Source organism: Rhinatrema bivittatum, chromosome 5 (genome assembly GCF_901001135.1).
Source record: "Rhinatrema bivittatum chromosome 5, aRhiBiv1.1, whole genome shotgun sequence".
NCBI classification, from domain to species: Eukaryota; Metazoa; Chordata; class Amphibia; order Gymnophiona; family Rhinatrematidae; genus Rhinatrema; species Rhinatrema bivittatum.
Window position 1 is genome coordinate 26,205,365 of NC_042619.1, and position 20,439 is coordinate 26,225,803.

Genomic DNA, 20,439 nt, shown 5'->3' on the forward strand with positions numbered 1-20,439 from the left:
TGTTTTGGATAAAACGAACTGAAATGAAAATTGCCCATTTCGGTTTGGATCACCCATTTGTTTAAAACAAATGCAAGCCCAAGCCTCCATGCTGGGCTGAACTACTGCACCAGAACATTTCTTACTATCCAGTCCAGGCTGCAGAAGGCAGATGCTGTAATACAGTAGGCAGAGAGTGTCAACAGGCCAGCAGTATGTGGACACAGTGGGGTACACACTCCTGGTCCTCATAGCTGTTCCTCCTCCCTCTTCCTTTCTAAGGGAAGCCTGCATTGTGGGGAAGTGGAAACAGTTGTGAGGACCGGACGCACTAGCTCTCATTGTATCTCCATACTGCCAGCCTGCTGACTACCTCTGCCTGAAGTCCCAACTTCCATAGCTCAGACGACCGAATGCTAGGTGGTCCAACCCTATCTTAGTGTCTGCTGATGCACTGCCCCAAACACAATGATGCCCACCTTTCACCAAGTGCGGTAGGTTTCTAATTGTTTTCTTCTTAATTATGAACAGTAAATTTTTCTCCCTTTGCCAGCAGCATTCATACTCCCTGCTAAAGCAGTTTAGTAGCCTTGTCCTCTTGCAATAACTTCCTTATGTCCTCTAACCTTCATTTTGAGAATAACTAAGAATAAAGCACCCACACAAATTACCAAAATAACTTTCTAACCTTATAGAGATCTTCATCCTTTAGGTAAAGAAAAGAGCCAAGGCCTGATTATTCAACCAGACCTTCCTCTGAATTCCATCTTTAAAACAAGTCAATAAAGAAAACCATCTTTATCCATTGATCATCGGATCTGGTTTCATGATACCCACAGATGGATTTTCTTAATTATTGACTCTCTCCTCCATAACTCGAGGCTCCTTCCCTCCCATCTACACAATGGTTTCTCTCTTTTACCCAGTCTGCCTATTTCATCTAATGAACTCGTATCGCTACTATTCCTTCTACTACCCTAAATGACCATTCTATCCCCCCTTATACCTCTAATCTTACCTTATATTGCCCCTCCTATGTTGACTGTAAAACATTACAGTATTTTAATAGGATTTTAATTTTAAATCTGATTGTAATACACACACAGTTCATATATATATATATATATATATATATATATATTCTGTAATCTTCTGGGGAAGCATCAGAGTCTAGAATAGACTGGACAGCGACTGGGAAAGAGGGTAGAACAATATTTGGATGGGTCAATTTTTTATGCTTTCTCCTATTTGTTGCATAATTGGCTAGGTAGAAATGTGTTTATAAACAATGGTCTACCTTTTCCAAACTAGTCTCAAAGTGGATTACAATCAGATTTAAAATCCTAGTAAAATACTGTAACCTTTTACAGCCAACATAGGAAGGGCATATAAGGTAAGATTAGAGGTATAAGGAGGGGATAGAATGGTCATATATATACGCACACACACACACACAGCAGGTCAGGCCGAAAGAAAGCCAGAGGTCCATCGGAGAAGGCCAATCAGAACCCAGACGTTCAGAGAGTTCTAACGGCTCCTCCAACTGCAATAGATTGGTTTTTCTTTACCTGTCTTGCGTCCCGGGTGACCCCAGCTTTTCGTTCTTCAGGCAGTAATCGGGGGAGCTCTGGAGGTACACCAGTTCGGTCTCTTGGACTGGCCTGATGTCGATATCCTTTGGCACCAGCTGTTTGCGTGTGCCCATGGGCCGGTGGACCACTTTCGTGGCTGTTAAGTACTTGATTTTGAGGTCTAGTGCAATGTCTCGCAATTCTTGAAGACCCCTCCAGCACGTCTTAATAGAACAGGAACCAGAAACTCCATGACACTTGCACTTCATTTCAAGAGAAGCCTTTAGGACCTAAAGAAAAACATCAAAGGTCACAAAAATGACGCAGGGGGCGCATGCAGATGTAATTCATTGTACTGTTTTATAATTATATTGAAATTAGGTTGCACATCTGCGACTTGCTAGTGCCTTAGCAATACTTCGGGGCTTTGAACCCCGTTTTGCTCTCTAGAGCTGTAACTAAACTGGAATCTGTCACCCCTTTAATGTCGCACCCATAACACAAGCAAGTGCACTAGGGTTGCCTGCCTCCAGTCCTGGTTTTAAACCCACTGCCTCAGTGGGCTCGCCGTCTGGCTCTTCTCAGGGAAGGCAGTAGTGGGATAAAACCAGGATTGGATCAACCTGTCCTGAATATCTGGTGGCCATCTGGCAACCACAAATGTGGAAGAGCTTTCAAAGAGTCCTTTTAGCTGCCTTTTGTTTCTGTGCGGCAAACCTAGTCTGGATCTTGGCCACCCACCGTTTTCTCCACATCTCTGAGTGCCATTTGTATGAGGGAGTTGCATTTTTATAGAATCGTGCTGCATCTTCAGACCTGATTTAGGAAGAGAAGCTCGACAAACGTAACAGAATAAATACTAAATGAATGAGTGAATAAAAAAAAATGGGATGACCATTGTCTCTAGCACCCAGAGCACAGAGCGATGAGCTTGGACACTTGTTTGATTATCCTGACCACCATTCGCTGTGCAACTCTGGGTAAATTGTATAACCATCTTGTCTTCAAACTCAGATTTTAAGCTCTGGGGGGGCCAATAAGTAACTTAGTAGCTCAGGGCCTGAATTACTAAGATTCTATGGGAAAAAAAAAACAGACTTAGTACATCAGACCCTAAAAGATTGGGGGCTATAAGGCCAGCAGATTATTAACGACGAAGGGGCCTGTTCACTAAGCTGCGCCAACTTGTCTGTGTGCAGTAAAACAGTTTAGAAATAGCGCACGAAGTTTACAGGTTCTGCACATCATTTCCCGGCGTCTAAACCCTGTGCAACGCGGATGCACTAATGAGCTGCATTGCATGGAACTTTCTAGATTGCGGTACACACCCCTTTACCTCAGCTTAGTGTCCAGGCCCCCAAAAATATTGAATTCACAATGGCACCTAAAATGCTACACACTGAAGAATTAAATAACCAAGATTCAAAGAAATGGAAGATGTTGCAGTTCGTAACTAGATCTTTCCCTCATTGGTCACATATTCCCCCTCCCCCCCTCCCAAGATGGCATGTTTGGGCAACTCTCGTCAACCCTATTTCAGCCCGAGGTACAGGGTTCTTTGAAGTTATCCCTCCGCCACTCTCTGCTGATGGTGACGGTTGCCACAGCAGTGGTCTCCTCTTCCTTCCTCCCTTCCTTCCTGGGCCTTCGTGCGGTGCCTCTGCGTCAAACCCGAAGACCCTGCCAGACCCAACGTCAGCTACACGACAACAGGCAATGCCCTGGCCTGAGCCACGGTGCATCCCCAAAGCCCAAAGGATGCGGCAATCAGAGCTTGCAAAAAACAGGTTGGACCACACGCCCCAGACCTCCAGAACCCTCTGCTCCTGCCGCCGCCCCTCCCCCTTCACCGGATTTCCACTCTAGCAACACAATTCTCGGATTGTGGTGAGCCCGGAGTCCAAGCCTGGCAGGTGTGGTGGGGGGGGGAGGCACTAAAAGTGCCTAGGGGTGGCATCAGATTGATTTGCAGGCAGGTGTGCCATGGGAGCCTCGCGGAGTAACGTCCCACATCCATGATGGTGGGAGGTTGGAACAGAAGGCGCGTTAGCGAATCAAGTGGGTTGTTTTTGTTTTTTTTTTTTTGCTGGCAGAACAAATCTGCACCGTTCAAATACACCAGTACCAGTCTGAGCATGCCCTTTGTCTTTTCAGTTTAAAGAGGTTTTCGTTTGCTGCTGATACAGGGGAGATACAGTATTTGGCATAAGCAGTCCCCCCAGATAAGGCTGAAATAATAATCGCACCCTCTTGTCCATCCCAAGAACTTTTAGGAGGGATCTCTGCAGACCGCACCTTCTGTCTGGCAGGCAATCGTCTCTGCGATCACCGGAGTTTGACATCTTTATCCCGACCGGAGCTTTGCAAGGAATCTCCAGCTCTTGCTTTGCTGGGGCCGCTCACAAACACCAAGGAAAGTTTGCCAAGCGGTTTGCCGGTCTGGAGGGAATGCATCGCGCTGCGCTTCAAAGATTCGTCGGAGCAAAAATTCCCCAACACACACACACAAGCAAAATAATTTGCAAACCTTGATGCCCACCGATAGGCAGAAAAAGAAAAAAAAAAAAAGCCAATTATTCTTTTTCCAATGAATAAAAACCCTAAGAGATGAGAGCATATGGACCATGGAAAACATTGCAACCCTTTGGTATGATTTGTTTTGGTTTTTTTGATGGATTAACCCCATTTTTGTAAATACAGTACTTGTGAGCATTAGGGCATTGACCCGTTACAGTACCACAAACCTACAGGCACTGAGCTCGCTTGGCAGAACTTCTGTTTCCTTCAGCGCTGCTCTCTACCCGACATTTGCTCAGGTTTGTTTTTTTTGTTGGCACTTCATGGAAAGCAACGTCGCTCGAACTAACCGAATGCAGAGATTTGGGGGCCAGGCTGTGAGTTCTCTGGATTTACTGCTCAGGCCGCCCCATTTCCCCTCCGATTCTCTGGGTAAAAACCATCCCGCCCCCATCCCCAGCAGCTTTGGAAAGAGGTCCGCGTGTAATTTGAGCCATTCTGTCTCTCCACAACACACTCCGTTTTCACGGTTAAGAAACAGCTTCTTTGTGTTCTGTACGGAGAGGAAATACCTCATATCATAATTGTATGCTGCCTCCTGCAATCAATGAATAGAGTTCAAGGCGATTTCAGGCTCCAGAAAGACACAAGGTAATCTAGCACTGATGCTTTAGGGTCAAATGAGATGAATGCATGGGGTTTTTTAAATGAAACTACTCCTATTTACCGTCTTACTGTGTCGGTGCATTTAAACCTCGTTCCACAGGGGCTAGCCCAATGGCTCGGTGACATGCAGGGCACGCAGGCTTCCATTTCAAGACTTAGCACCTGCCTCTCTGGCAGCTCCTGGGAGGGAGGGGAGGGAAGCTGGCATGGGTGGTGCCTCAGCCCCCACCACCACCACCACGTAGGTGACACCTGCCGGCTGAACTCCCAGCTCATTTGTGCTGGGGTTGCAGAGGGGGCTAGGCCGGTGCCTCTCAGCCGAGGGCTACTGCCGAGGTACAGTGGAAGGATAAAAATAGGGGGGGGGGGGCAGTCCTAAGAAAAAACACAGCAGGAAAAAACAAATCCAAAACAGAACTGAAGCTGCATAGGAAGCTCCGTGGCTCCTTCGCTCAAGGTTGTTAGCCAGAGACCATTACAGCCCGAAGCTCAAAAAGTAAGTAATCTGCTGGGCCATAAAAATATTTTTAAAAAAATTACACTTTCCACCCCCTTCCCGCCACACACACACACCAACCAAACATTAACTTAACCACTTGGCTGCAGTAAGCCCAGCATAATCCTCCTGGCAGTGAAATGAACTGTGCTGATCCCGTGACCCCCACAAGATGTGCTGCCAATAGCGCCAGGTGCCAAGGATAGGGAAGATCTGAAGAGATAAGAGCAGGAACCGAGCCAGAAAAGAGGGATTCTCCGAGTACCAGGCGTGACTCTCTTTAGTAGAGACAAGTTAAGGCAGAAGGGCACCACGAATCTGAGCCCAAAGCTAAATATAATCGCAAATAACCTAACATGCCCCACTGCTCCACAAGGTACCATTCACGCCTCACAGCTACGCCTCAGAGCCTTAGGATTTTGCAGCAAAAGTCAAGTCAGTCAGTAAGGATCACGGAAAGAGGCCCGAGATTAGCCGACGTGCTGAATGCAGAGCGGGGGGTCCCGTTCCCAGGGGAGTAAATTTGCACGGCGCTGAAGGAATTGCCAAGCGGGACAGCTCGATATCCCCGGCTTGGTTCTGTGGGCTTGGGAAACCTGGCCGGGTTTCGTACCGCAGCCCTTCCCGCCCCTGCGCCCCTAACCTGCAGCAGAGACCATCAGCTCCTCCCTGGGGGGGGGGGGGCTCCGACCGGTGCTCGGAATGAAAACAAGAGGAGAATAAAACGGATTTCTATGCTAAGCGACTCATAGATATGGAGCGCGACGGCTGCACAGGGAAAAAAACGCGAAAGAATGCAAACACAAAAGTTAAGCACAAGCGCCCGCTCCCAGTTAAAACGGAAAAAGGATGCATTTCAAACTACTAAAAAAAAAAAAAAAAAAATTATTTTAATTAACTTTCGTCTGCAGAGAGGCCTCCGACGGGTCTATGCTGAGATGACGGGACAGGCAGGGGACACCGCTGAAGAGAGGAAGGGCAGGGCGTGGCCAGTTTCACCTTCAGCAGATGTTTACTGCCAGGTCCACCACTAATATTTTCACAGGCTTTGCCTATCGAGCATAGATTAAAAAAAAAAAAGACAACCCCCCGCCCCCTCCCCCGGACACTCGAAAGTCATCGACCTTCTCAAAAATGGCCGTGCAACAAAAAGCCTCTTTTTTTTTTTCTTTTCATTTGTTACCTGTCTTCCTACTTCGCTGTTGTGCAGGTGCATCAGCTTAGTGGCTTGCGATCCTGATTTTTTCAGCTTCATGGGAGCATCTGAAAATTTGGAGCCCATGAGAAGGCCATAGTTGAGGTTGTCAGCACATCCTCCCCAGCGGTACCCAGGTTCGGGGGTCTCACCTGGGATGGGGCCACAAGAGCAGCCTGGGAGGTCCCCGGTGGTGCAGGCCCTCGCGATGGTGTGGCTGATGCCTGCAGCAGAGAGGGCATAGACGAATGCCGACTCTCTGGTACCTGAAAAGTGATGCAAAACAAAACAATAAACAAAATGTTTTAGTTGGAATTCCAAGCTCAGCCATCAACCCCACAGTAGGAGGAGAAAGGAAGTCAATGCAATGCAATGGGGAAAGAAAAAACGTCTAGAACGGGTAGATGTGAATCGGTTATTTACTCTTTCGGATAGTAGAAAGACTAGGGGGCACTCCATGAAGTTAGCATGGGGCACATTTAAAACTAATCGGAGAAAGTTCTTTTTCACTCAACGCACAATTAGACTCTGGAATTTGTTGCCAGAGGATGTGGTTAGTGCAGTTAGTGAACTGGGTTTAAAAAAGGATTGGATAAGTTCTTGGAGGAGAAGTCCATTACCTGCTATTAAGTTCACTTAGAGAATAGCCACTGCCATTAGCAATGGTTACATGGAATAGACTTAGCTTTTGGGTACTTGCCAAGTTCTTGTGTCCTGGATTGGCCACTGTTGGAAACAGGATGCTGGGCTTGATGGACCCTTGGTCTGACCCAGTATGGCATTTTCTTATGTTCTTATGTATTTGATTTCTGGTTCATGATAAGGTTATGAACTTAACGGGTAAGATCACGCCCTCACTGCATTTAGATATATTTTGTATACAGTGGAATACACGGGGAGGGATCACGAGGACGTGTCCTGTCCGTATTTTCATTTCACGAGTTACGGAACACGGGCGACCGCATCGCTCCCGAGGGGGAGAAATGAAACGGGGCCAGAATCCAGCGTCCGGCAGCCCTAACGCCGTGTCTCGCGTTATCGTTTCTCCGAAGCCGCGCCTCATCTTTATGCCCCCCCGTTTTGCAGGCTTCCTGGTGAAATCTTCCGTCCTGATGGGTTTTGTTTTTTTTTTTGCTTCCAGCGGCGGTGGCCGGGAAACGCATCCTGCGCCGGACGGACCGGGGCGAGGCTTGGACCGACCGAAAAGAAACCCGGGGCCAAGCAACCACCTCTCAGATCCCAATAACTCGAGTTAAAGCCAGCGACGAGCCCCCCGTGCAGCCAAGCTGGCCACACCCGCCGGGACGTGTCGAGGGCCGGCGAGCAGCTAGCTGGATGTGCAGCGGGCTCATCTCCCACCAAGTATCCCCAGCCAAAGGTTATCCAGGATAACTTCAACCTACCCAGCTATAATTCTGTATACGGCCGAATAAATTAAAAATGCAATCTCTAGGGCCAGTAATGACCTGATCTCCCCTGCCAAAATTTAAGAAATATATATATATATATATATATATATATATATATATATTGGGCCGAATCAGCCCTATCACCCCACTGCCGTGCTTAAAAATCAGCACCAAACAGCCCCCTCGCCCCCCTGTCCCCCGACTCTCCCTAGCCTTGTTTAATCCTCGTTGGACGAGGTGAAGCTGGAGACCCCCCCTCCTTCCACGTAAGAAAATGCACGGCGGGCAAAGCCTCCGGCAACCCCTTTGCCCTAAAAACAAACAAACAAACAAACACGTGGCCCAAATCCCTCCACGTCCCTCTTCATCCTGCCCGCCAGTAGCCAAAAATCACGTGGCAGCGACCCCCCCCCCCCACACACACACACACTTTCCACCCAACGTTACAACACTGCTGCCACCCCCAGTCCCGCCCTCCCTCTCTCCCCACTTGAAAAGGCGGTGGAAACCTCGTTGCTCTGCCAGTGACGCGGACGGCGCCCCCTGCGGCTGAAGGCCGATGCTAGATGCGGGGAGGACGTGCAGCACCTGGGAATCATGGGGGGTGGGGGCATCGCCGCTGTCTGATTTGGGCTACCCAAGGGCGGGCCTGTTATGTGTCAGAGCAGGGAGGGAGGCCGGCAGCTCTCCCTAGCACACATTTTTTTTTTTTTACCTCCTCCTTCAGGATTAAACAAAGCTTTGGGGAGGAGGAGGGGGGAGGGGATTAGTGCTAATTTTTAAGCAGAGCAAGGAGGGTGATAAGGCCACTATGGCCTGACCTTTTTTTTTTTTCCTCTCACCCTCTCCAAGTTTAAAAAAAAAAAAAAAGATGGGGCTGCTGCTGGCCCAAGAGTTTTGATTCTTCTTCTTTTTTTTTTTTTTTAATGTATATGCTGAATATAGCCTTTAGGACTATACGCTGAATATAGCCAGGTAGATTTAAAGTTATGCAGGCGCATGTACTCTGATAACTTTTGGACTGCTCTCAGGCACAACCAAACTTTCCCGGAGGAGTTACCCAGCTAACTCTGAATAAGTCATCCAGCTAGCTTAACTCCACTCCGGAAAGCCTCCAACGTACGCAGATAAATGTCATCCAGGTAATGCCTTAGCCAGGTAAAATGTATCTGGGTAGAGGCGCTGGAAGTTTAAACCTCGGGGGTTTGTCCGGGTGGCTCAAAATGTTTGCCAGGCAAACCTCTTTAAAAAAAAAAAGGGACCTCAACCTTCTTTTCCAAAAGTTACCGTCTACATCCTCTTCTGTCCTGCACAAACCCGACTCCTCCCCACCCTCCGTGCCTCTTCAGTATTCTCCCGCCCTAGGCCTTCTCGCTTGCTGCACTCTGCAAGCCCCACTCCCTTGCCTCTCCTCATTCACCAAGCCCAAACTCCTGTGTGCCTTCGAACCCTATTTCAAATCCAGTTCCTTGAAAAACCTTCTATTCGAGCCCCGGTCCCCGGCTCCCAGTGGCCGAGCCATTCGCCGTTTCACGTCCCCTTGTGTTAATGCCACCCACTAGCTCGCGAGTCCAGCTGGCTACGAAACCGTCATCCCTGTGCTGCTGTAATTTGCTATTCCTTTTATGGCTTTGGTGTGCCTTGCTTAACTTGCCTTTAATCTTCCTTCCTAAGGGCAATACGTTCTAAAATAATAAGGGGGACACCGGGAGTGCCTGCCTGCCCGCAGAGCTGGGAGTAACCAGGAGGGCGACAGTGAGGGAGATGGACCGGCTATGGAGCAGGGCAGCGACTCCCCCCTGCCTACCTGGCTGACTCCCACATCCTGTCAGTCCGGGTTTTCAGAATATCCACGGCGAGTATGCATGAGAAACATTTGCATACATTAGAGGCCTCGTGCATGCAAATTTACCTCATGCACATTTATGGTGGATATCCTAAAAAAAACAAAGAAACAGCTGAGGAGCCACGGGGACAGGTTTGGGAACCGCTGGAGTGGGGTCTGTGGTAAAACAGTGGGGGGGCGGCGGCGGACCGGGTGAGCCAGGCGGTCCCAACCTGCCGGGAGTGTGATCGTGCAGGAAGCGGGTCGGTGCCCTGCCGCAGCCACCTGGACATTGTTTATGCCCCCAAACCAAGGCCCTGCTCTGAAACGGAGCTCCGTTGGCTCCGTTTCGTTTTCCAGTGCAAACAAAATTAAAAACGTGTCGAGGAGCAAATAAATAATGGATAAGACGCGCGCACGCCAGGGCAGGGCCGTGTGTTTTTGAAAGAAAGTGAAAGAGCAGTGGCTTCGCGTCCCGCCAGTAAAAAAAAAACGCTTTGAAAGCCGTCCAGGTTCCAGCCGAGGTAAAGGGCCATCTCAGATTTAACTGGCGAGCCCCACTCTTGGCTGAAGCGCGATGATAATTTAAGACAAAAATGTTGGGCGCGCCCCCCCCCTCTACACACAGCAACAGTGCTGGACGCAGGGTCAGCAGTTCCCCTTTTCTTTTCTTAGCCCTTTTGTAACTTCTGATTTATTTCAGTATGGGCCCCCCCGGGGGATTGCAAATGAAAGCAGCTTGAGGCTCAATGCGCCTCCCCCTCACCTCGTTCCAGATCCTGCTGGAAGTGGGGTGCCAGCTCGATGGAGGAGCAGTTCCAGCGCATGTCGGAGAAGGCTTTGTGGCAGGTCTTCTTCACCTCTTTGGCTGCCTGGATGATGGTCTGCATGAGTTCCAGGTTGCTGCGGCACAGCTGCATCTGAGAGGAAACCAAGCCTTCCAGCTGCTTGCAGTGCTGGGTTTGATTCAGGGCCAGGGCGGACGGGGTCTTGGACAAGGCTCTGAAGAAACAAGAGTAAATACTGGGATTATTGATGCAGCAACTTCACATCCTGGCACTCTTCTGCCCTTAAAAAAAAAAACAAAAAACTTTATTACTGTCATGAGCGATACCGTCGGCCCCCGGGCCACTAAAAGAAAGCATCGGGGAGTCTGTCAAGGTCACTGCTGCAGAGGCGACGGGAAGGATCTGCGCTGTTCGGCACAAATCTGGAAAGATTTTGGTTTCAATGTATTGCTCAGTCTTTTCAGGCATGCACTGGATAACTAGGTCAGGTAGGGACATTAACCAAACAAAAAGACATTTAAAAAATAAAACTAAATCAGCTGGGAGGGCCATGAGCCACAGCAGCTCTACTGACCAACAGGCTCGAGGTACAGCTCGTGGACCAGAATGTTTTATGACAGCCCACGTAGGGCTAAAGTCCACGGGTACAGACCTTGGCCCACGTTTTCCAAGTGGATTTATACGCACAAGTCCGCTATTTATTTATTTATTTAGAAACTTTTATATACCGGCATTAGTGGGTACATCATACCGGTTCACATAATAACTGAAAGTTTGGAAAATACATTTCAACAGGGAGAAAGTAACTGGGCAGGGGATAAAATAAATAGGCAGTAGGAAAGATAGTTAAAAAACAAGAAAGTCATAACCAGAGACTGAGAAAAGACTGACCAGCTATGAAAACGCATGGGTTGCCCGGGTCCACCGGACCCCAAGCAGGTGTCACTCTCTGCGTGTACATTTTTTCTGTGCACGCTTGCAAAAAAAAAAAAAAAAAAAATCGATAGCACGTGCGCACGTTTCTTTTCCCGCCCCCCCAAACTCCGCCCTCCTGAAATGCCCCTTCCTAGTATGAGTCAAAGCAAGCACAAAATGGGGTTTCGCGTGCTCTCTTACACAGGCAAAACCCCTCATTGATTTTTTTAAAACGCCACGCGTGTGCATACAACAGGGAAGTTTTTGTGCATGCAAGTCACTTTGCAAATCGGGGCCCTTTCGGCCTACACAGAATAAATAAATACAGTTCAGTCTTAACTTTGACCTTTGGAACATACGGTCACTGCGAAGGTGACTCGTGATGCCCGGAAACCTCCTGCACAAACTTCTCCTTCATCCAGACATGTTAGGGGGAGACGTTAGCTCCTAAACTGGCAGTGAGTTTTATTAATTTGCAGCGGGTTTTTTTTGTTTTTTTTTATAGGGCACCCACAAAATCACCAGAGGAAGAAGTGAGACTGTAAACACCGTTTTTAAGTGGTGGGGACCAGAATTTTGAATGTTGAACGAAACCTGACAGGGAACCAAAGAAAGGGGCCCCAGAAGTGTTGTGTTTGACCGACCACCCACTCTTACCTCCAGCCCCGAGCGGGATTCCCCAACATCGGAGCAGGGACCCCCCCCCCCCCCCCCGGATGGAAGCACAGCGGGCCACCACACCTGAACAGGCTGACACGCCGGTCTGAGGAACGCCGCCACCAGCTGCCCTGGGCGTCCCTAGGTGCACACGCACTGAACTTGCTGATTTTAGAGGGCCTGCGGGAGGAAATGCCCCGCAGTGGCCCTCTGATGATGTCGGGAGCCGCTCTGCATTTAAGGCTCCCTCCGGTGCGCCTCGGCAATAGGTCGACTCCGTTGGAGTAGTGGCTCGCCTCTGCGTTCTCGGTTCCTGATCCTTGCCTCCTGGCTTCTTGTTTTATTTATTTATTTATTTAAAAGTATTTATATACCACTTTATAAAATTGGTTTTGTCAAAGTGGTTTACATTGAATAAAAATAAGAATAAAAAATAATGTAAAAAATAAAAGTATAAAGAAACAATCAAAAACAAATTGAATTAAAAATACATAAAAAATACAAAAAAATACATTAAAATAATTAATTAATTAAATCAAAATATTTACTGAAATAAGAAAAATAAAATTGTTCCGCTGCGTGCCTGAGTTGCCGTGTTCCTGGCTCCCTTGCAAGTCTGGTCTTCTGGGGGTTCTTGTCTTGTGGTCTGCCTCCCTCGTCTGTCCTGTTGCTCTTCCTGTCCCTGCCCTTCAGACTGGATTCCCGGCTTTGACATCAGACTATACCTTGACGTCACTCGACCTCCGCCTGACTGCCCAGGCCTCTGCCCGAACCACGACACTGAGCAAACTCCGCCTGCCCCTGACCACAGCCTGCACCAGTCTCTGCTGCCTGCCCTGACCACTGCTTGTACTGACTCCTCTTCTCTCCGTGCTGACCTGTAACACCCTACGCGACGGATCTACATCTCCTCGGGGGCCTACGCCAGCCGGCCCCGGCACCCGAGGGCCCAACCTAAGAAGAACAAGGGCTGGTACTGGTGAAGCTCCAGTTGGGCCTCTGCTCCAGCCAGCTCCGTCTGCCGACGGCGGAAACCCGCAGGGCTCCTCCCCGCGGGGTTGCACCAACCGCACCTCTTCTGCAACAAGAAGCAGGGAAGACGCAAGAGTACCAAGTTTGGCAAGAGAGAGGCCAAACAGCCAGCCACTAAAGAGCAGAATGAGGATTCATAACATTTACCTTCATTTTATCTATGTGGTTTGCAAACCATGGGGGGGAAAAAAAATTCAGTTTGTAGACGTTGAAAGAATCCTGTTGAAGGAGTTTCCGTTCAGAGGGCATCAGCTGCACGGTGGTCTCTATATGTCTAAAACCCGTCAATTCAACCGGCTCAAGGCTGAATCCGTTCCATCCAGGTTGTCCGTGGATGCGGATATAGTTTGGGGGGGAAGAATCAACCCCAACCATTCTTGCAGATCACAAGGCGTTTGCCATTTCAGTTCTGCTGAAGGGCGCGTCACCTTAAATACACTTTAATGGCATTGTGACCGCTTCAATACAAATCGCAGTCAGAAGGATGAAGGAACTTTTACCCCATTAAAGTTATACTTTCAAATAACGCATGCACGGAGGAGAATCAGACGATGAGGCCGATGTACCACAGAGTGCAACATTCCCGAAATATGCTTCACGAGCTACGAAGGGCCTACGCACACACACACTGTGGGCCAGCCAAGTTTTAGGTAGCTTTACACATGCGAACATTCAACTTCATAATGAGCAACTGCAAAATGAAATTAACTAGGAGCTTGTGGTCAAGTTACATGCAAAAATCATCTTCTCCAAGGGGCTATAACAGAAACTTTACATGACATTCTCAATGAGGCGTAGCTAATGTTTGTGAGAAAAAAGGTCTGAAGCAAAACTGCGGGTGCTATTTTTTTCTACCAAGCGTGTTGGAATGAAAGTTCCAGCAGATAAACAGTACGTAAAGTTATGTAGGATACCCACGTGTAAAAGCAGTTTCAGCGAAGGCTCGGTAGCTCACAGGCAAGCAAGGTCTTGGTGCAAAAGCAAACTTTCACTTTGGAATGAATTGCAAAAAAGAGGCGTGGTTTGCTCTATGCTGAGTGCACGCGGTTGTGCCGGTACTCGGATTAGGCTTGGAGAAACCAGCAATTTTTTTTTTAGATTGTCAGAAGGATGAAAATTTTCAAGAGTGCGCAAAGTGCGTTGTGCACAACACTCGCTGTGCCTCCAGGCCAGCACGCTTTTTGGAAAACTGAACCCATAGGGGTAGATTTTCAAAGGGTCATGCGTGTAACGTACGCGCGTAGCCCCCCCCCCGAAAACCTACCCCTGCGCGCGCCAAGCCTATTTTGCATAGGCGCGGTGGCGCACGCAAGCCCCGGGACGCGCGTACGTCCCGGGGCTTCGAAAAAGGGGCGGCCCGGGGCGGGGCCGTGGTCCGGGGGCGGGCCCAAGTCCTCCAGCACAGCGGCTGTGCCGGGGGGATGGCGCGCCAACACGCGCAAGTTACGCGTAACTCTGTCAAATAAGGTTTGGGGGGGGGGGGATTTAGGTAGGGCCAGGGGATGGGTTAGATAGGGGAAGGGAGGGAAAGGTGGGGGGGAAATCGAAAAAAAAGTTCCCTCCGCTCCGATTTCGGAGCAGCCTTGGAAGGAACGGGGAAAGCCATCGGGGCTCCCCTTGGGCTCGGCGCGCACCCCCTTGCGCGCGCCGACCCCGGATTTTAAAACACGCCGGGTAGCGCGCACAAATATACCCCGCGCGTGCTCCTTTAAACATCTGGCCCATGATGTGGTGCACGAGCTTCTGAGACCACACAGCACCCTTCTTCAAGATGGGCCTGTAAGGCTGAAGGACAGGTGAGAGAGATAGGCAGGCCAAGACATTACCTCCCGGGGGAATCTCGGCACGGCAGAAAAGTTGCACAGGATTCCCCTCCTGTGCAGAATGTTGCGCTGTCCCCACAGATAATTTGCACAGGGACTGGGAGGAGAAAACCACAATACTGGCCCACGCAAACCAACAGGAGGAAGAGGAGAAGGGAGGCAGCATTGCTGGCTGAAGGAGACCTCCACCTGTGCAAGCTTGAAGAACAGAATGGCGTGAGCCTGGGAGAAGGCGGGGGATTGGTGGGGGTCCAGCCTGTGTGAGAGAGAGCGGGGGGGGGGGGGGGGGGGGCATTGTGGTTTGAGTCTGATGAAAGAGACAGACAGACAGTAAGAGATGTGGGGGTTCATGGGGAGATGGGATGAGGGACAGAGAAAACTAGGGTGATGGGCTTCAAGGAAGTGGGGAGGGGGGAAGACGCCAGGAGGAAGGTTCAGGTCATGTGATATAGGAGTATGATACTCTGGGAGAATTCCGCACAACACAAAAAAATATGGCATCTTTGAATAAAGATTTTTTTTTAAGGCAATTACTATATTGTGCTATCTTGGCAAATAAAGTATGCAGAATTTTTAAATATTGTGTGCAGAAATGTTCATGTTTTGCATAGAATTCCCCTAGGAGTAAAGAAAGGCGACTGTAAAAGCAGAAAGGGAATCTAGTGCTACAAAACTTCCACCTGCTAAACCCACTTACAGCAGAGATAAAATGCCACTTTACCAAGCCAAACCAAGCAATATCACATAACTATAGAGTGTTACCAGTTGGGTTTCAGAGCTGTCGTAGTCAGCTAACAGTGCACAATGAAAAATAATCTGTGCATGCCCAAAATTTCTATTATATTCGGATACTGTAGGCCGGCATGCCAAGGAGCCGCAAAGAAAATACACTCGAAGCAGCTACATGCAACGTACAATGAAATCAGTTCTTGATTAGAAATGTTCAGGCACACAACGCTTTTCTAGCTAGCATGATCCTCCATAGTGAAGTTCAGGAATGGGTAGGGCTCGTCCTCGAAAGTCACAAATGAAAACCAGAACGTGGGACGGCGAGAATTTCCACCCTGCAGCCTGCTCGATGCCCGAATCCTCACCGCCTAGCTGCAGGGTTTCCCCATTACCTAGGCCACGGGTCTGTGTTACAATCGCATCAGCCAGTGTTGCTCTCCTCTGGCTCCAAGCCTGCGCGAGTGCTTTCATCTCCGATGCCAAACTCAGGGAAAGTACAGCTTTAGGCATGAGCGGATGAAACCGGGGTAGGCTCGCGATCCACTGGCAGCGCCGAGCAGTGACACGGGCTCTGAGGTTACAGTGGGACAAAAAAGTCTGTGGCAGGTGGAGAAAGAAGGGGAAAAAAACCCAGAAGCCCCCGCTCCGGAAGGATCGAGCAGGCCGCGAGAGAGCCACCGGCGCCATCGCAAATCCAGCGCAACTTCAGAGTCAGTCTGACAATTAAACCCATTCCTACCCTGAAACTCCTGCCCCGCTCCTCTCCCCGCATCCTGCCATCCATGCAGAGAGGGTCAGAAAACAAAAAAGTCAGGGTCCCCCTCAACAGCAAGGCGAGGAGGGGGAGAGAGTTGGATTCTTCAAGAATGCCTTAGACGTCTTGCACGTTGTCTTCCTGCCCCTCTTCCCAGACTTCAGAAGCAGTTGGAAGCTTAGGTCGTACCCCGATTGCAAGCAGAGCTTGTGTGGACTTTGGAAAAGTGGTTTAAAAAAAAAAAACCCCCACACACACAAACACACACACACCACGAGGTGACGTCTGACCCTTTATGGAAGTTGGGGGACAATAATTGCTTCTTTGTAAGCAGGTCTGTACCGAGCCAACACTCGGAGCAATAGAGGGGGGGACGGATGCACCACCCACGACAGAACTAATATTTGGATAAATCGGGTTTCCCCATTCCGGACTGCCTGCGCGCAAAAGTACAAGCCGTGCAAGAAACCTCCTCGCGTTTTGGGCCTGCTGCCAAAATGGCTGCCTCGGTAGCTGTCAACCACGGTCAAGCAAGGAAGCGAGCAGGGGGCTCACCCCCGATTCTGTGCCCGTACCCAAAGACAGAGGCCCGGCGCTCTCTAATCATCTCCTAGAGATTATACAAACGTCTGTTACCCGTGAACTGCAGGAACCGAAGGGTCCTCGGACAGCAGTAGAGTCAACAGGAAAAACAGATGCCAAAGAAAAAGCTTGGATCCCCCGGAGCATAAAAATACACCCATAAACAGCAGCCCCCCTTTTTGTGGCCAATATCTCCAAAGTGACCCTCTGGGGGCAATTGTGATAGTAAATGTTCTGGGAGTGGTTAAAAAAAAAAGGAGGGGGTTTGGGTTGATGTTTTTTTTAAACTTTCTTACTGCAGCTTGGAGAGAGAGAGAGGCTCCGGGGCTTAGGTGGGCCTTGGCGGTGGGTGATGTCAGCTCAAGCAGGAACACATCCTGAACTTCCTGTGTTATTACAATCGTGCGGTGAGTGAGAACAGAAAGATGGGCTTCGAACAACACGCTGAGAGCGCCTCTGACCTGGAAGCTGTTGAGTAGGCAGGCAGACAAAAGGTGACCTGAAGGCCATATTTTGACAAACTTGCATTTAATCACCAGAGGACGGACATTAAAGGGCCCCCCCCCCCCCCCCCGATGACCTACACAAAAGCAATAAACAAATCACAGTTGCGTCCTTTGCAGCGCGTCAGTCCACGTTTGGTGTTCGGCCGGAGACTCCCAGAAGTGGGACCTGCCTTCGCCTGTTCTCTTTCTTCTCTCGATCCCGGAGGCCCCCCCCCCTTTGACGGCCCGGCTTAAGGGAGGGGCTGCAGTGAACGCAGGCTGCAATCGTGTGGGCTGCGGGAAGCCTTTGCAACATAAATTATGCAGTCAGATGAAACATTTTTCATCTTCAAGCTTTTCGGTACACACTTTTGCGTACATAAGTCTGCTAAAGTTACCAACTGGTTCCCGCCTCTCCCCCCCCCAGACAGGCTGATCCAGTCCTGGTGTTACCCCCCCCCAGACAATGAGCCTTATATCTCTCATTCTCCCCAAAAAAGCAGAACTACAAGGCTAGGGGTGCAATAAAGCCAGAATCGGGACTGGATTGCTCGTCCTGGATTAAAAAAAAATAATAATAATGGAGCTGTTGAAAATCCATCCGGCTCACAGAGCGAGAGAGAGAGTCCCTTATTTCATTTAATAAAAAGAACATCACATCTCACTGCAATCCGAACCCATTCAAAAGAGCAACGTTTTATAGATTTGTTCTTGCTCACATCACGTCTTTAGAACCGCAAACTTCTCTGGCAATTTAGGCTTCAGAGAGTGAAATTTAAAAAAAGTAGTTCTGCCAAAGGACTAAGAGCAGGGCACAGCCTGTCAGGAGATCCAGAATGAATACACAGGAAATAGAATTTGCATACTGTGCAGATCCAGGCTATGCAAATTTCTCTCCTGCATATTCACTGTGGATATTCTGGAAAAACTCAACTGGCGGCACAGTCTAGGAACGTGCAGTCATTTCATTTGCTATGTGTGCAGGGCTTTTTTACAGGCATAAAACAGGACTATTTGCATGAGTATGATTCTTGCACGTAAAATCAAAATCATGCATGGAAAGTAGGAAAACAAACGGATACAAAAGAAAAAAAAAAGGAACGAAATGAAACAACCTGAATAAAATTGCACCCATGCACATCCCCTAAAGGGGTGCCCAGGACAGATTAAACTCTGCCTTAGACTGCAATGGGCTGTGTGCGTCATTGATGACATCACTGACCAACAAAATGGCGCTTCTCCAGATGTGCTGAATTGCCTGACGAAGAGCCACACCAAATGTTAGAAATGGAAAAGAATCATGCATCACATTGCTGCTGCCTTCTACCACCAATGCAATCATTGCCAGACTTCATTATAATAAAATAAAATAAAACAATATTCATGGCACCAGCCTCTCGTTATAGTGCGGTAAAAGCACAGGGACACAACCAATGACTGTAGGAATTTATCAGAGTTTTCCCCTGAACCAGGGTTGGTGAACTCCAGTCCTCAAGTGCCACAAACAGGCCACGTTTTCAGGATATCCACCATGAATATGCATGAGATTTGCATGCACTGCCTCCACGGTATGCAAATCTAATCTCATGCGTATTCATGGTGGATATCCTGAAAACCCGGCCTGTCTGTGGCACTCGAGGACTGGAGCCCGCCATCCCTGCCCTAAGTGGATATCGAACCCTGTTTTGCCCCAGAGCTGTATTTGTAAAATGTTTTGATTCATGATTTATGGAAGTGATAACGATACTGAGCGTTCTCCCATTTCACTCTGGAATATGGTTCCATGTGTGTGGTTCCATGACCCAAGGCAGCACCTCCCCCAGGCAAAAGCCTCGCTACCAGCGCTCCGCCCTTCCCCTTTTGGGCTTGTAACCTTGCAGACTGACTCAGCAGGGTGGCATAGCATTCCCCCCACCCCATGGCTCAGCACCCTGGGGAGAGAGTTAACTTCTTGTCCACCTTTGCACAGATCTCAGCTGAAAACAAGGCTTCGGGCCTAATCTGATCAACAACTTTCAAACCTAAAAAAAAAATATATAATTCTGAATGTTACAGGCAGGAATTGTTTGCAAAAGATACTGCCCCAGCTCTCTCCTCCTCTCCCACCATCTCCCTATAAAAGACACTAATATAACAAAGGTAATTCTTCAAACGAAATTATTAGGATGGACAGCACAAGAAACAACACGGGCAAGATAAAGTGCAAGCTGGGATACTTAATATTCCTTCCAAACATTTTTTTTTCAGACGCTTTTATTGCATTTACGCAAAATCCCAAATAATCTACAATTGTTTGATGCTGTTGTTAAGGACCCTGAAACTTAAGCGTTTTCTCAAGGAATTTATTTGAAACTTAAAAATACACAAATAAATCATCAAAAAGATATCAGCACCACAAAATGAACCAAATCACTAAGGGGCTAAGTCTGATAGACAATGATATACTCGGTCTCCCTTTTTAAACCCCTGATAATGTTTGCTTTCCTTACAGTTTGGGGATTTTTAATTTTTTTTTAATAACTGCTGTCTAAAAGCAAAAAAGATTTGAAAATCTTGAAGCCAAGGTACTAAATTGTGATGAACTTCCCACAGCAAGGTTAACTATCAAAACTGCTCTCGTGCACCAATAGACATGAATATATGGGCTCACGGTGATTTACCACTGTATTTTATAACCACCTGTGCGGAAATGATATGTGCCGCTTATAAAATACAAGCACATAGGCATGCATATATGCTCAAGCATGTAAAAACCAGAGAAATGCCGCTTTATCCAGCTACGTAGAGGCAGATAGCCAGATAAATCCTGAAAGCACTACTTAGACGGATAAGTAGTGCTTTTCAGACTTACCCAACTCAGTAGGTCTGCTGCTAAATAGCCGGATAAATCGGAATTTAGCCGGATAAATTCTGCTACTTATCCAAATAAGTTCAAAATGTGTCCATCTAAGTAGTGGCAAATGTGCTACTTTTCCAGGTCAGCTGTAATATAGGCAGAAAGGTGTGCACAGATGAC

General features: G+C 48.4%; 1 protein-coding gene across 2 annotated transcripts in view; it reads right to left on the reverse strand.

The window, feature by feature from the left end:
* LOC115091873 (protein Wnt-11-like) overlaps positions 1-20,439 on the reverse strand; it is a 105,670-nt gene that overhangs the window by 74,192 nt on the left and 11,039 nt on the right. For both annotated transcript variants that reach the window (XM_029602156.1, XM_029602155.1), the window contains exons 3-5: positions 10,425-10,660; positions 6,413-6,690; positions 1,548-1,840 (exon numbers count right to left, since the gene is read on the reverse strand). In XM_029602156.1, the coding sequence (XP_029458016.1) occupies positions 1,548-1,840; positions 6,413-6,690; positions 10,425-10,660 (807 nt within the window). The remainder of the gene's footprint in view (positions 1-1,547; positions 1,841-6,412; positions 6,691-10,424; positions 10,661-20,439) is intronic.